Source organism: Gadus morhua, chromosome 19 (genome assembly GCF_902167405.1).
Source record: "Gadus morhua chromosome 19, gadMor3.0, whole genome shotgun sequence".
Classification (NCBI taxonomy): Eukaryota; Metazoa; Chordata; class Actinopteri; order Gadiformes; family Gadidae; genus Gadus; species Gadus morhua.
The window spans coordinates 14267015-14283067 of record NC_044066.1 but is presented as its reverse complement, the minus strand read 5'-3'; the positions used below and the strand labels follow the sequence as shown (position 1 = coordinate 14283067).

Genomic DNA, 16053 nt, shown 5'->3' with positions numbered 1-16053 from the left:
CTTTAATTTTTTTTATTAAATTGACCATTTTACTTCTGACTAATACCGTCCCAAGAGGCAGTATTTCAGAAAAAAAATGAATAAACCTTCTGACTTGGAAGGCCTTCTCATCAGAGAGGAATTATCAGTTTGAACTATCAATAAAAGTTCAGAAAAACCGAAATCACCTCGACAAGAGGAACTCTTGATTGTTGTGGATTATAGTTGGATAGTGGATTACAGAATTTAACACCATAGTCCCACCAGACTCGACAGCAAGCTCAGGGACCGAGGGGGTTCAGCATATTTCATCAACACTGTTACAACCCACCTGTCAAGGGGATAGTGGGGGAGGTCAGGGATGTAAAAGGCTGGGTTATGGAAGGTAGATGAGCAAGTGGTTGGTGAATAACAATGAACTGGAAACAACAGATGATGGGGAAAGTGTGTTTACCAAGCCATCAGAGAACAGATGAACATAAAACACAGAAAAAGTAAGAAACCGCAAAACATGCAACAGGGTCTTGGAACTCGTGTATTGTCAAAGAAAATAACCAAACAAAACAGCTAAACTAGCAGCTAACAAAGGAAGGCAAAGCGCTCGAGCTGCTATGTAGACCATACGTGGAGTTACCTTCTCCACCCTAAACTAATCCAAAAGTACTGTTTGTAGTGACACTCCTGATCTGCAAGGTGGCAGCAAAGAATTGACAAAGGATCAGGCTAACAGGAACACACGGTTGACAATAGACGCAGGTAGGGGGTAGAGCGGAATACATATATATATATATGCATATATATATATATATATATGCATATATATATATATATATATATGATAACAAATAAGCTAGTAATTCAGAACAAGCAGGGTTATCATCGACAGACCAAAGAGAGAGAGAGCGATCCAAGAAAAACGTTTTTAACGGTTGGGCAAGGCCTCCCCTTGCTGGGAACTCATAATGTGGATGAGCTAATTGGTAGAGGCAGGATAACGATGAAAGTGGATAATGGAATGGCACCTTCACATGATGACTCAATTGGTTTGTCAACTGGGGTGAAAAATAATAGTGGCGAGGGTGTCGATGATACTGCGTTCAATCTCCAATGTCCTGAGCCTACCTGTAGGCATCCTTAAGGATGGTGCTCAACGCCTACCTGCTCCACAATCAGGTCTATTTGAATCCAGTTCATGGAGCTTTACATAAAGGCCTCTTTATGCAAAGCTCCTCGTATAAAAATAAATACCCCTTTATAAAGAGTAACAAGTAACTTGTTCATGGCAAGAGAATCAGGATAACCCAACGATGTTGCAAGCACTAGGACGGCACGCCTCTTCCAACTTTCCTTCTTTCTTTCTTTGACTTTTATGTTTGCTATAGCTTTCTGCTAAATCTTAAATACATTGCACTTTCTAAAAAGCTTTTTTAACTTTGCCTTAATTTTCTATTTTACCCATTTCTTTGCATATGTTTTTCTTTTACTTATCTATTATTTTATTTTATTGTATGACAATGTTTATATGTGAAGCACTTTGAGTCTGCCTTGTGTATGAAAAGTGCTATATAAATAAAGTTGCCTTGCCTTGCCTTTGCCACTAGCTCTTCTTTGCAGGACACACCTGAGTCAGGATGAGACTGATCATGTTCTTGATGATGTCCGGGGGCGGGTGGATATTGTGGGCGCTATGATGGGCTAAGGTCATCTCCCAGGCGTCCACAAACACAACAGCCAGGCCCATGAACATGTTCCTGAGAACCCTGTCGAGCTGCAGCGAGAACCAGTCGCTGTGGTTCAGGCTCCTCTCCTTGTCCAGGGCCCTTAAGTTAGGTGAGCGGATGATCACCAGGGTGCCGGGGCCCCGGACCAGGAGCCGTTCCAGCGCCCGGCGGATGTGCCGCATGCGGCGTATGTATACCTCCACGGGGTAGGGGCTGAAGTGGGCCCAGAGGCTGAGAGCCACCACGGTGTTGGGGCCTCCAGGCAAGCGGTCCAGCTCGTTGGCCACATAGCGGAGCTCGCTGGCTCTGACGGTGGAGAAGCCGATGGGCGGGCCGTGACAGTGGTACTTCAACAGGATGTTGTGTTTACAGTCCACCGCCATGAAGGGCCCTGCCTGCGCTGGGCTGCGCAGGTTGAACTCTTTGGTTTGTAGGAGAGACGGAATGAACGCGGACATTGGAAATTATCAATGGGACATGAGGAATGGCCACAGAATCGTTGGCACAGAGAGAAGGGTGTCGTTGCTCACCTGGTACAAACGCTCTGAGGTACTCAAACCACTGCCTCATCGTGGAGTCTCCGTACATATTCATCACCTTGCCAGTCAGGCACTGGGTGATCGATTTGGCGTCAAACTGGCGAACAGGTGTTCCATCGAATAACCTCCAGGAGCCTTTGTAGTAATACCCAGCAGGATTGTACTTGACCGGCCCTGGTTTGATGCTGCGGTTTTCTAACTCTCGGTTATCTGGGATATGAGAATGACACAAATGTCACAAGATGAAATGCATACAAGTGGGCACCACCACCACATAAGCAACCTCCTCCAATAAGCGTAGCAATGATTGTGTACCTATCTTCCTTGGAAGCACGTCTATCCGATCAGGTCCTGACGCATGGATGACAACCTTGATGTTTACACGGCTGTGAGTAATAAAAAAAAAATTAACCGCAAGCGGTGATAAATAGGGTCCGAGCAAAATTAAAAGTCAAGAACACACTAATGAAAGATATTTCAATATGACATAATTATGAAGGAAAGATGTTTATAAAGATGTTCCACTTAATGCAATACTGTGCTTCGGCTTTCAGGTGAGCTGCAAAGCAATGGCCGAATGTCATGTTCAGCATGCTATAATCGGGATTTGAACTCTCAACCTAAGGATCACCTGTACACGGTATTATCCTATTGAGCCACTGATAAACCTGAACTGCAGCCTCATTCACAAGATCAAAATGTCTATTTATAATCATACAACATCCAGAAACCTCCAAGGACACATTTCTCAAGTGAATTAAGGGCTTTCTTAAAAGCATATACCTGAAAAATCGTTGAAATTCTGGGGAAATAAAACCTTTGTAGTCAAGAACACTAACGGAAGGAATATAAATATGACAGAGTTAATTATGAACGAAAAATGGTTAACGCAGAAGTTCCCCTAAAGCCATACTGCCAGTGTCTTTGCAGTCAGATTTTTGGAAACGAATGAGTCGGAATGTTGATTGCCTGATGAATTTCAGGTGCTTTTCAATGTTGTGTTTCTTAAATGAGTGTCAATGACAGAATGTCATGTTCAGCTTGTTCATAATGCTCTAATCAGGATTCAAACTCTCAACCTAAGGATCACCAGTACAAGGCATTAACCTATTGAGCCACTGACATTCCTGAACTGCATGAAGCCTCATTCACACGGTGAAAATGTCTATTGATAATCACACAACATCAAGAAAACTCCAAGCACACATTTCACAAGAGAATTAAGGGCTTTCTTAAAAGAGCACAGAACTGAAAATTTGCACTGTTAATGGTATCCACCTATTAATAGCCGTATAGTAGTTATACAATAACAAAATGGTAATTTAGGCAAAATGGGTTGAGAATGTGGACGTTTGGCTTATCTATGAAATTGTGGGAAAAAGCAAAGATTTTTAGAGCAGAAGACCAGGGTGAAAAAGATGCATCTGATTTTAGAGATTGATATTATGAAAGTATTTTGAGGTCAATCTGGTAAGGAGAAATAAAATAAGGCCCCCCCCCCCCCCCCGCTGGGTCCTCATGCTGATTCGAGAGTCCTGGGACAGTTGTTGGGTGATTATCGATTAAAATGAAAACTGTTGGGGGTCGTTTATTCACTTGATTGTTCTGAGAGGTATTTCACTTTTAAGTTTTCAGTTAGTTAGGCCCAATCCCATTTCTAGCCCTTACCCCTTCCCCTTACCCCTTACCCCTTCCCCTTACCCCTCCCCCTTCCCCCTTCCCCTTGCCCCTCAATACAGAGGGGTAAAACGTTCCCCTAAGAAATGGGACGCCCCTCCATTACGTGGCTTCATCGTCGCTGACTGCTATGTCAACAGAAGCCACGAGTAGGCATGTTTCAGATCAAGCATACGTTGCGTTGCGTTGCCTCACATAACATAATGAATTAGTGGATAAAAACGTCAGAAATGCTGGCGTTAACTTCCCTATGTGATGCGACGCGTCACATGGCTTTAAAAACTCGCTGGATCTCCATTGTAACTCCGTCCGTCTGCTTTTCTGTGCATATGCTCTTTCAAATAAATGCAGACATAAGACACTCCCCTCAACATATCAAAACATTTCCATAGGATAGGATAGGGTAGGATTTTATTTGTTGTCATTGCACATACACACAGGTACACACAGGTACACACAGGTGCAACGCCAAACCACTCCCCAGGGAAACAAAAGGCATGCCATAGGGAACAACGAAACCCACTTACTTAGGAACCAATATTTGGTGGAGTTCACATAAAAAAAAGGTATGAACAATGATAAAAAATAAAACAAAATTAGGGATGTCCGATATTATCGGCCCACCGATATTATCGGCCCGATATTAGCATAAAAATGTAATATCGGTCAATATCGGTATCGGAATTTTTTTGCCTTAAAACCGATTATTATTATTTTTTTAATTTTTTTTATAGCTCAAATAAATGTTTTCAAAATTGTGCAGTACAGTGCACATTGTAATTGACTCATATTTGTGCATTTATTCAATTAAGGTTATTGAGTTTTAGTTAAAGAAACACACTGCCATGTTGCACATAGTTGTTCAGGTACAATGTTTTATCATTTGTGAAGTCAAGTTTGCCCTATTTGTTGTGGGCATTGTCAAGATTATCTCAGGGAGAGTGTAATCCAAACTGTTGTCTGAGACCATTAAAAAAATAAAAATAAACATGGCACTTTTCCCTTAAATTAAGTTGAAGTATTTTTCTTATTTTGCACAGACAATGTTAACATTTGGAAAGCCTTGTTGCATTCAAGAATGCATCCAATGGGGCATCACAATAACATTAAGCATGTTGTGTTAATTCCACAACAGGAGATATGTAATGTTACCTAAATTAGGTTTGAGGAAAAATAAATAACCCAAATATCGATATCGGTATCGGCTGATATCGGAATCGAAAATTTAGAGTTGGACAATATCGCATATCGGATATCGGCAAAAAAGCCAATATCGGACATCCCTAAACAAAATCAAATTACATTTAGCTCGGCTACACACACACACACACACACACACACACACACACACACACACACACACACACACACACACACACACACACACACACACACACACACACACACACACACACCAAAATACTAAATTACAACAAAAACAATGGTCTCGTTTGGTTGATACATTCATTAGGCAATTGGTATAATGACACAGACATTCAGTGGGCTATTGAGCTCAACACAGAAATACCAAAGTAGAAAACAGACGCAAGAATGAAAAGATTGAACAACGTAAGACTCACTCCCACTGTTTTCTAGCGATCATTTCCGATTTTAGGAACTCATTGTCCCTGGTCCCCCTGAAATTAATGAGCCGTCTGGTCTCCTGTGGTGTCCCTGAGGTAAAGGTGGAAAGGAAATCTTCAGTTTGACAGGCGAGCGACGTAGCCTAGGTGGCAGCTTTACCGATATCAAAGCAGTGCGCCGGTATAATCAACCAAGGAATAGTAGTAGTAAGCATATCCACTGCACACAAATGTTACTTGAAACCTTAACATGTCATGTCAAGGGTTATCGGATATCTATCTCAACAAATAGCGATAGCGGAACACATTAGCATCGGCTTCTAGTGATTCAAAACAAACTTGACTAGTGAATCAAAACAAACTTGACTAGTGATTCAAAACTAACTTCACAATTAAAAACCGCTCGAAAATAGTATTATTACACCAGTCTGCCGTAATTAAAGTGCTGAAAATACTTACATTTGTGCGCGTCCTTCGCTCGAACCATCGCTGCTGTTTGTTTATTTGGCGATTTCGGTTGGCCACTAGAGAGCGCTAAAATCTTGTATAGTTCAACGGTTATTATTTACCGTTATGTCATGTTTTATATCGAGCTCAGAGATCGCATTGTCCGTGTATGACTTCGAGCTGAATATACAGTATAATTTACATCATGAGTCCGAATGATAACAACTAGTAAAAATGCATTTTCGGCCGGATTTTCCTCGAAGCCCTCCCTTTGAAGTGTGGTCCTTGGATAGCTTTGTTTCAAGCTACGTTTTCGCTTCGTTTCAAGGGCTACGTAGCCTTTTGTCTTCGCCCTACCCCTTAACCAAAATGAGAATTGGGACACCCTTACCCCTTCAAACCAAGGGGGAGGGGTAAGGGGTAGAAATGGGACGCACCCTTAGTTCAAGTTCTACTTTATTCATCACGGGTTTGTTGGAAACGGGTTTGTTGGAATATATAAATCAATGAAATTACCAAATTCAGAAATATAAAAAATAAAACATCACCACCAGTATCATGTCACTTCACGTCGCTTCATCTTATGTGAACGTTGTGTTTTTATGTTTTAAAACGTAAAGGCATGAATAATTTACACACCATTAAAAAAGAAAAGCGAGTGGAAAGTTAAACAGCGGGTTGTGTGATGTGTGTTAGATGTGTTTGCTCTTTCTATCTGTGGACATCAAACGGCTGAGAGCGCCGCTGGTCAGTGAAGGAAAACAGTAGCAGAGCTCCCCCTGGTGGTGAATAAAGTCTGTTTCAGGCCATTAGAAACCACACAATTACAAAGCGTTCAGGAGACCACTTTATATTTACATCATATACATTTTGTAACCTTTTGGACAATTAAAAAAAAACACACACAAAAACAGTTGTTTCTTTTCCGTTTGTGTATTTCTGTTGAATATTGTCTCTGAACACAGTAGGAAGTCAGATGGAGTCATACGACGCCGGTTGTCTACCGCAGTGTCAGGTAACCGTGGCGTAGCCGTAGCATAGCCGTGGCACGGCTGTGCCTGCTCCCAGCATAGCCTCTCTCAGCTAGCCTGATCCGGGGGTCCGGGCCGGGGTCCAACCAGAGAGGCTGCCGCCGCCATGCGCTCCCTGCCCAGCTGCAGGGTGTGTTGGCTCGGGCCGAGTCGCAGGATCCTCCCGCTGCCCAGACACTCACCACCGCGGTAGAGAACCGCAAACTGGAAGGAAGTGGGGGGGGGAGGAAGAGGGGGTTTGGCTGTTACCTCTCCAGAGGAGAGAGGGGTGTGTGTGTGTGTGTGTGTGTGTGTGTGTGTGTGTGTGTGTGTGTGTGTGTGTGTGTGTGTGTGTGTGTGTGTGTGTGTGTGTACCTGTCCAGGTGTGATTGCTCTGATGGGTTGGGAGAGTGTGATCCACAGCGATCCGTCCATGTTGAGAGTGACAGTGCAGGGAGCTGGAGAACAACCAGAAGGGAAGGACGACTTTGGCATTTGGGGGGCCTAGTTCCCACCGTTTTGAGCTGCCCAATCCTGCCAAGAGCCTGCAGCGCATGCATTCATACGTTCATTCATACCATCATTCATACGTTCATTCATACTTGCATACATTCATTCATACGTTCAATCATGCATGCATTCATACGTTCATTAATCCATTTTTTCATCCATTCATTAATCCGTTTATTCATGCATGCAATCCTTCGTTCAATCATACGCTCATTCATACCTTCATTCATGCATGCATTACTCCGTTCGATCATGCATGCATTCCTACGTCATTCATCCATTCATTCATCCGTTAATTCATGCATGCATTCCTCATTCATACGTTCATCAGCAGGCAGGCCCAGAGGCAGCTCTTACTCAGAGGCATCTGGTGGATGAAGCGGAAGTGACAGTCCATCATCTGGGTCTTGACGAGCACAGGAGGCGGGTCTACCGTTATCCAATGGAAACGGCCCGTTTGCAGCGTGTCCCGAAACAGAGCCGGGTGGTTGGTTGTCGGACCCTATGACATAACGATGACATCATGGTGATACATGTGACTCGTGGCCGTATGACCCCCAGGCCAACTCCGTCACACATTGCGCAAATGTGTAAGAGATCATGGAGCACCTGAGAAGAATATTAATGTACACCAAAAAGATTAGCAAAAAGCCTTTTGTAGTTGCACGAAAGATCCTGCCAGGTTTTGGTTCCAACAACTGGATTCCATTAGTTGGATCTCAGGCTTGGAGACTGAAAACAAGGAACGGATTTTACCGGCTTGACCTGGAGTTTCCTAGAGTTGTTCTGATACCGATACCGGTATCGGAAATTCCTCCGATACTGAATAAAATGAAGTAGTCGGTATCGGCGACATTTACTACACAGGCAAAGAGCATCACAAACAATATGGTCTTATGCTGCATTCGTTAACGGTCAGAGGTGAATAGTCGGAATGGGAAACACGTCATCTCTGACCTAAGTGCGTTCGAGCAACCAAGTCAGAAAAACATGGAAATATGGATCCTTGGTATGGCATGGATATTATTATTATATATGATACATGTATAATCATTGTAATATTAATTACAGAAACAGTAGTAAGGGAATCGAGTATTGGTGCCATCTTAAGAGAAACTTTCAAAAAGATCAAGTGCCACTACTAGTTACAATGCCAGATGTTGAATCGGTATATACTCTGTATCCTCTGTCACAACTGCTCTGCTCAGTATAGAAACACAATAACATAGAGAAGGTAAATATTACAACATAAAACCCCTTTTTCACTTTCTCACCACAAAAACTTCTCCGGTTGTGACGTCCTTGTCCACGACGAACCAGGGGTCCTTCAGCCCCCCTATCCGGGCCCTCTGACCCAGGGTCAGGGTAAACCAGCCTGGACACACACCCACACACACACACACACACACACACACACACACACACACACACACACACACACACACACACACACACACACACACACACACACACACACACACACACACACACACACACACGTTATAAACGAACTGTGTATACATCTCTAAATATAGATCAAGATATATCTATTGATATAGATATATCTTTATCTAGATCTATAGATCCCATCTAGATCTGTAGATCTATCCATCTCTATATAGAGATAAATAGATACATAGATATATAAATAGAGCTATATTGCACTATACTGTATATGTATTTATTATTTCATTCAGATACATGCGAGGCGAGGGTGTTTCTGGGACAGCAGACACCTGGAGCAAAGGTGTGACTGAGGGGGGAACTCACCTCTGTGGCGACCCATGACGGCCCCGTCCTCCACAGACACCAGGTCTCCTGGCTGGGGCTCCAGGTACTGGGAGGAACACACACACACACACACACACACACACACACACACACATTTTTGGCCCATTTTGCGCCGATTTTTCACTTTTCAGACTATATCTGGGTCCGGGCCGAGTTTCGGCTTAGTCGTGTGTCGTGCACGGTGCAGTATACATGGGGTAACGAGAAGCGGGAACAACTCACGACCAACTCCCGAACAGCGATCGTATGGTCGCAAGAAAAACAAAACGGTTTGAAATTCGGGTTTACCCTCGTGAGGGTAAAGCAAGCCGCATCAGCGCATCGTGCCGTATAGTGTGAGAACATGAATCACGAGCTGCAAACTCTTTAACCCTGCGATTTAGTCGTACAGTTTGAGCTGGTGCTGAGTCAAACAAATGAAAATATCGTACAGTGTCTGCCCAGCTTTAGTTACACTAAGTTCAGTCATGTGTTGTGCTCCCTTTGCTGTCCAACCCTAGAGCCGGGTTGCGACATTATAATGAATATTTTTAGAGGTTAAGAAGTTAGAGGGTGTCACAGTGGACACTACCAGATAGTAACAGGAATTCAAAATAAAATAAATAAAAGACTGACAAAGAATATAGGGCAATTATATATAATGTCTTGCATATCATTAGGCCCTACAATGGGAGTAATTATTAAGTCCTATAATGGTATGTGTATCATTCACTCATATGGTATATTCTACTTCCTCACCTCCAGGATAAAGTCTTCAAAGTTCCTCTCGCCAATGAAGCAGATTCCCATACTCTGGAAACAAACAGCAAACAGTTCATCATATTTTACAAGCACCTTCACGCTGTCATCCACGATGACTGACAGTCTTTCAGATACACGTAATTTATTTAGGCAGGTAGGGGTGCAGTTAAGTTGTGGATATTGGGAATCAAACTCAGAACCTCCATATGTCCGCCTAGACCGCTGTTTAGACAGTGAGCCCAGTGTATGGTCCACAACAGTTCCGTTCCTATACCATATTTTGTGTCGGTGTTCATGGTTCTTAACGTTCTCAGAAGTTTCCACTCGATTCTGAATAGTTGCTCTCTCTTCTTGAATAAACAGGATTGTCTTGTATTGTGTATCCATATAAATATTTTTATAACGTGAGCCCTACCAACACTGATGCCGTAAACATTTATCCAGGCTTAAGGCTTAGATGTTTTATAATCCTGAATCTATTCATTGGTCCACTATCAGTTTACTTTTGACTGAGTTTTCTACGTCAGTCGGCCATGTTTGTTGTCACCTCTTTCTTCGTCAGCACTTGGTGAAGCCCCGCCTGAGCCGCCATCTTTTTCACAAAGTCCTTGGTGAGTCTGGCCAGCGGGAACATAGTGTGCCGCAGGGCCTCCTGGGAGATCTGGCTGAGGAAGAAGGTCTGGTCTTTAAAGTGGTCGGCACCCTGGTGTAACCTCACCGCTGGTAGAGGAGACGTAGAGATGATCTCATTATTAGTGTAGAACGAAAGGGCTGAGAATGATGTCATGGTGATGTCATTGTGAGCGTAGAGCAGGGGTCACCCACACAGTGCCCGCGGGTCCTTGCGGGCACCATGGCGCCCGCAAGGACCACATGAGGCGCCCGCAGGCCTGTTCTAAAAATAGCACTACTCATTCTTGAACAACTCTTTCACACCTTTTTTAAGTCATTGTTGGTAATTATTGTGAGAAATCATTAACATGACTTAATTAATTAACATGTCTTCACATAGATGAGTATCATTAATAATTAATAGTAATATATAACTAAAGGCAAACTGAGCAAATTTGTTATTTTAGAAGAGTGTATAGAACTTGGTGCCCTTCGTATGACTCAGTGCCCATGAAGTAGCTCTCAGGTTAAAAAAGGTTGGTGACCCCTGGTGTAGAGGGACAGGTTGAGATGATGTCATGAGTGCAGCCCGATGATGATGATGATGTCATGGTGTGGGCGGAGGTGATGGGTGGAGACGTACGGTTGCGGACCTCGAAGCGGTCCTTGAAGCGGCCGGTGAGTGGAGCTACGTTCTTCTGCCGGAACACTTCCTCGTCCTCTTGGGACGTCCTGGCGTAGTGACCCGTTGCCATGGCGTCAGCATCTAAACAAACGATACACCACACTAAAGTATCCCTTAAGTACTTTGTTTAAATACAAAGGATTAGGGACTTTAAGACCGTTTTTAAATAAATGTGAAATGTACCTTATGATCAAACTGCATACCGACTAATGTATCGTCTCAGGAGCTGAACATTGAATAGGTAAATGGTGCAGACTTTCAGATGAAAAGATCATCCGATAAGTTAATCATATAAAACGCACATATTTGACACCTACCTCAATTGTTGAGAGCATGTTTGCAAAAATGCTTGAACTTGATGTGCTTGTTGCACAGAATGTCGGGGTTTGGGGTCCGGCCCTTCTCGTATTCGCTCAACAGATCACTGGCCGTGAAATGAGATACACATTTACAACGCGATAAAAAAACATAATATGCATTGTGTGTGATTTAGGAATTTGCCAAGGTGACCTAAGTACCTAAACACTTCGTTCCAGTACTCTTTGACGTAGGAGACCTGATGGAACGGGATGCCGAGGACCTGACAGGACCGATAGGCGTCCTCGCAGTCCTTGTCTGAGGTGCAGACGCCTTTCTCATCCAAAGAGTCCCAGTTCTTCATGAACACACCACTGACATGATAACCTGAAGACACCAAAGACAAAGTATTCTTCGATACCAATGACAAACGTAATATCGGTGTGTGTGTGTGTGTGTGTGTGTGTGTGTGTGTGTGTGTGTGTGTGTGTGTGTGTGTGTGTGTGTGTGTGCGTGCGTGCGTTCGTGCGTGCGTATACCATTTTCATAACATTTGCGACATTCCTTATAAATAGAATTGTGTTACACAACAATCGTTGTTTTCTTACCCATTCGCTTCAGTAATAAGGCGGCTACAGAGCCGCCCCCGGACATCGCACAAACCACATGTCTAATTACACCCATTATTTACAAATGTTATATCTCCAATATTGATATTTTAACTTGTACAACACAGGAGTCAGTCCACTAAAGCGCTGCCGATGGGCGCCGACATGACAGCTGTGCACCCCTAAAATGAGTCCGACCGGCAACGAGGAACGAGCCCCCCACCATAGTTCTGCCATTCTCAGTGAATCTGCGCTTGAAGAGAGTCGGGACTGTCCTGAGTGGACGTAGAGAAGCTGCCAGAAACCAAACAAAACGAACAATAACCAGAATACATTGTACGGTTGGTAGATACACATGTCTCACTGATATACATGTGATTCCCCAAACAAAAGTTTGACACATCTTCGCGAACTTGTACGGGAATGGCGTGTCAGCACTTAAACCGTTATCTTCTTGAAAGTTCCACTGGACCAAAAACCAAATTTGTTTTTTTTTAAACATAGTCATTCGTATTATGTAATCGTCAACATATTAATCTTCGTCATTCTATCAATGTTACTGAAATAAATGAGTCTCACATTTCGAGAAAAAAAAGTAAAATCCGATAATTTTACGCCATTCTCCGCAAGACACAGGTCATCTTCCCGCTCTGCTGCGCCCGCAGGTGGCGTTACTTTCTTGACGTCAGACTACCTTTCCCGATAGATTAATGCTACGGTGTGTGTGGGTCTTTTCATTTTCGACAACTTCGCTTTTCTATAATAGTTACACAACGACTGTAAAAAAACTATGTTTTTAAATCACAAAGTGTTCAAATTCAATCAGTATCAGAGGGTTCCTTGGGTCATTAAACCTCTATCTTCTGCATTTATTCAAAACCGAATTAATCTACTGTCGTATCACAAATTAATATTAACAAAAACACATTGCTCTATAGAATCACATTTACATTTTAGTAAGGATGTTCAAACAAACAAGTGCAAAGAATTAACAATTGTTGGTTGACCCGTTCCCTGTATACAACAAAGATAGCTAGGATAAGATGCTACACAATTCCCAGAATTTTTTAATTAGTAATATTATTATTATTATTAAGTGCAAGGACGTACATACAATTAGTGCGCAAACATGTGTAGGTTAACCCATTTCCTGTATACAACAAAGTGTGTGCTCTGTGTTTGTGACTGAATGGGTAGATGGGGGATGTGACCGCTGACTCCGTCACCCTGAGCCTGCTGATGGAGGCCCGGGACACGGTGAGGGGGAGCCCGCTGGGGGTGGTGCACACGCCCATGGTCTGCTGGTGTCAGACCTCCCTGCCTCCGCCCCCGGTGCCCTGCAACATACACATCAAACTGGAGAACATGCAGAAGACAGGTAGGCCACTCAAAAAGACAGCTGATGTATCAGGCTTATGAACCATTTCTAATGCAATACACCATTTATGATGTAATAAAGCATTCATCTCCACATAATAGACAGTCTCTTTTAAACTCAAATTGTTGAGTCTGTAACTTGAGTGGCCTATGACTAGGGTTGGGTATCGTTTGGGTTTCATCCGATACCGGTGCCTACTCGGTACTTTTCAAACGGTTCCGGTGCTAAAACGGTTCTCAAACCGGTACTTAAAAAAACGAAACGGCACACACTTGTATTAAGCAGTAAGTCAGCGGACACTGAGTTGAATGGCAACGGTGTTTGCTAGCCTACTTGATATGCAAGATTTAAGGTTGGCATTAAATTACTCAACTTACCCGAAGAGGCTGCTGTGAGTGCTGTGACTGATACATATCTTTTTAAAATTACAAATAATTTTAATTACTCACTGAAAGCAGGCAGGCACACATCATGGCGCAACATTACTGCCAAAGTCATATTAATTAATATAACTCATGTGCGCAAGGCAGCCACAGGAGAGGCCAACATTGTTTTCAACCGCTCGGTACCGCTGTATTAAAGGCCCACTATGCAACTTTTTTAGCCAAAATTACATTAAGTATGCAGGTTGAGAGTTATGCTGATGGTTCTGCATCCATTTCTGGGTCGATTGGTGGGTGTGTCATTTACCCATGTCGCCTCTCCAGTGAAAAAGCGCATATGCAACTTGCTCTGTTCGGACCGACACAATCCGGATGTGACGCAACGGAAGTATCCTCGAAAATGTAGTCAGATTGTAGTTTCAAAAATGCTTTACGGCACAGACACACACCCAAACATGGCACCGGCTAGATATAAACAGCCAGTTGCGAGGCAATTGTTGCATTCATCATGGATCAATCGACTAATGGTACGGCCACACCAACCGCGTTACTCGCGTTGGATAACGCGAGTAACGCGCCTAACCTGACGCTTGATCATTGTGTGTCACAAAAATGGTTCAACGCGCCCAACGCGCCTGTGGCTGCGCTAGAGTCCGAGGTAGGAAACCCAAACGCCGCCGTGTTTGGGTGCATGATAGAGTTTAGATCGGCTTAGATTAAATAATCTCGGATATAAATAACGATCTCATCTCATCGTCATCCGTTTACCCGGGGTCGGGTCGCGGGGGGAGCAGCTCAAGCAGGGGGCTCCAGACTTCCCTTTCCCGGGCCACATTGACCAGTTCTGACGGGGGGATCCCGAGGCATTCCCAGGCCAGTGTTGAGATATAATCTATCCACCTAGTCCAGGGTCTTCCCCGAGGTCTCCACCTAGTCCAGGGTCTTCCCCGAGGTCTCTTCCCCACTGGACGTGCCTGAAACACCTCCCAATGGAGGCGCCCAGTGGGCATCCTTGCCAGATGCCCGAACCACCTCAGCTGACTCCTTGTAAAGGAGCAGCGGCTCTAATCCGAGTTCCTCACGGATGACTGAGCTTCTCACCCTATCCCGAGATGCCAGCCACCCTTCTGAGAAAACTCATCTCGGCCGCTTGTACCCGCGATCTCGTCCTTTCGGCCATCACCCAACCCTCATGACCATAGGTGAGGATAGGAACGAAGATCGACCGTGCGGCTCAGCTCTCTTTTCGTAACAACGGTGCGGTAAAGCGAACGCAATACCGCCCCCGCTGCTCCGATTCTCCGGCCAATCTCACGCTCCATAGTACCCTCACTCGAGAACAAGACCCCGAGGTACTTGAACTCCTTCACTTGGGCTAAGGACTCATAAATAACAATAATCGGGTTAAATAACTTCACATGGTGTGTCTGGTGTGTTTCCAGCATTCGTAGTGTTGATCAGCAGAGAAATAGTCCGCCAAGACGTTGAGGTTGCTTAGCAACCAGAGACTCTGTCCATGCAAGTGAACGGAGCGTTCACTCTTCGTCATAACTATCAAACCAAACATCCTTCACATTCACCGAGCGAACATTATGAAAGTAAAATGCACATTTCTCGCTAAAAATGTTTCCATAAACGCATTTAATGGCGTAACTATGTTACTATTTCCACCCCCAGAATAAAGAAAGATGTCGGCCGTATGCTTCTGTGCAAGGGTCACTACTCTCTGTCGGTGATGTCGGGTCAAGCTCCACGCTGATTGGCTATCGTGGCTAAGCGTCACGCGTTGGAGCGTTGAAAGTTCTGAACTCCGGGCGTTGGTGCTTTACGGCACAGACCCCCAAACGCGGAACCGGCTCGATATAAACACAAGTAACTAAGGGATTGTTATATTCATCATAGATCAGCCGACTAAAAAGAGACAGAGAAACCCAATGTCGGAGGAACAGAAGAAGAGAAAAGGGAGACTGACCGACAGAGAGGCCAGACACGAGTAAACGTTGAGCAAGCTTTTCAGGAATAGCGTGAACTGAAAGAAAAAGAAGACTGCAAATCAGACGCCGACTCGGCCGTGTTGCTTTTGAAATTGAAA

The 16053-nt window shown here is 44.0% G+C and overlaps 2 protein-coding genes and 1 pseudogene across 4 annotated transcripts in view; 1 reads left to right on the top strand and 2 right to left on the bottom strand.

Annotated features, from left to right (window-relative positions):
• srr (serine racemase) overlaps positions 1-16053 on the top strand; it is a 133940-nt gene that overhangs the window by 72014 nt on the left and 45873 nt on the right. The window contains exons 1-3 of one of the 3 annotated variants that reach the window (XM_030341932.1): positions 12433-12536; positions 12831-12918; positions 13398-13578. In XM_030341932.1, the coding sequence (XP_030197792.1) occupies positions 13398-13578 (181 nt within the window). In that variant the 5' untranslated portion in view covers positions 12433-12536; positions 12831-12918. Of the gene's footprint in view, positions 1-12418; positions 12537-12830; positions 12919-13397; positions 13579-16053 lie in introns of those variants that run through there. The other 2 variants (XM_030341931.1, XM_030341930.1) reach the window with 2 other exon arrangements.
• LOC115532259 (NXPE family member 3) overlaps positions 413-16053 on the bottom strand; it is a 28922-nt gene continuing 13281 nt past the window's right edge. Inside the window, exons 4-6 of the mRNA XM_030341917.1 lie at positions 2555-2625; positions 2231-2449; positions 413-2121 (exon numbers count right to left, since the gene is read on the bottom strand). Of these exons, the coding sequence (XP_030197777.1) occupies positions 1577-2121; positions 2231-2449; positions 2555-2625 (835 nt within the window). The 3' untranslated portion in view covers positions 413-1576. The remainder of the gene's footprint in view (positions 2122-2230; positions 2450-2554; positions 2626-16053) is intronic.
• Positions 5371-12386, bottom strand: LOC115532265 (mitochondrial tRNA-specific 2-thiouridylase 1-like; annotated as a pseudogene).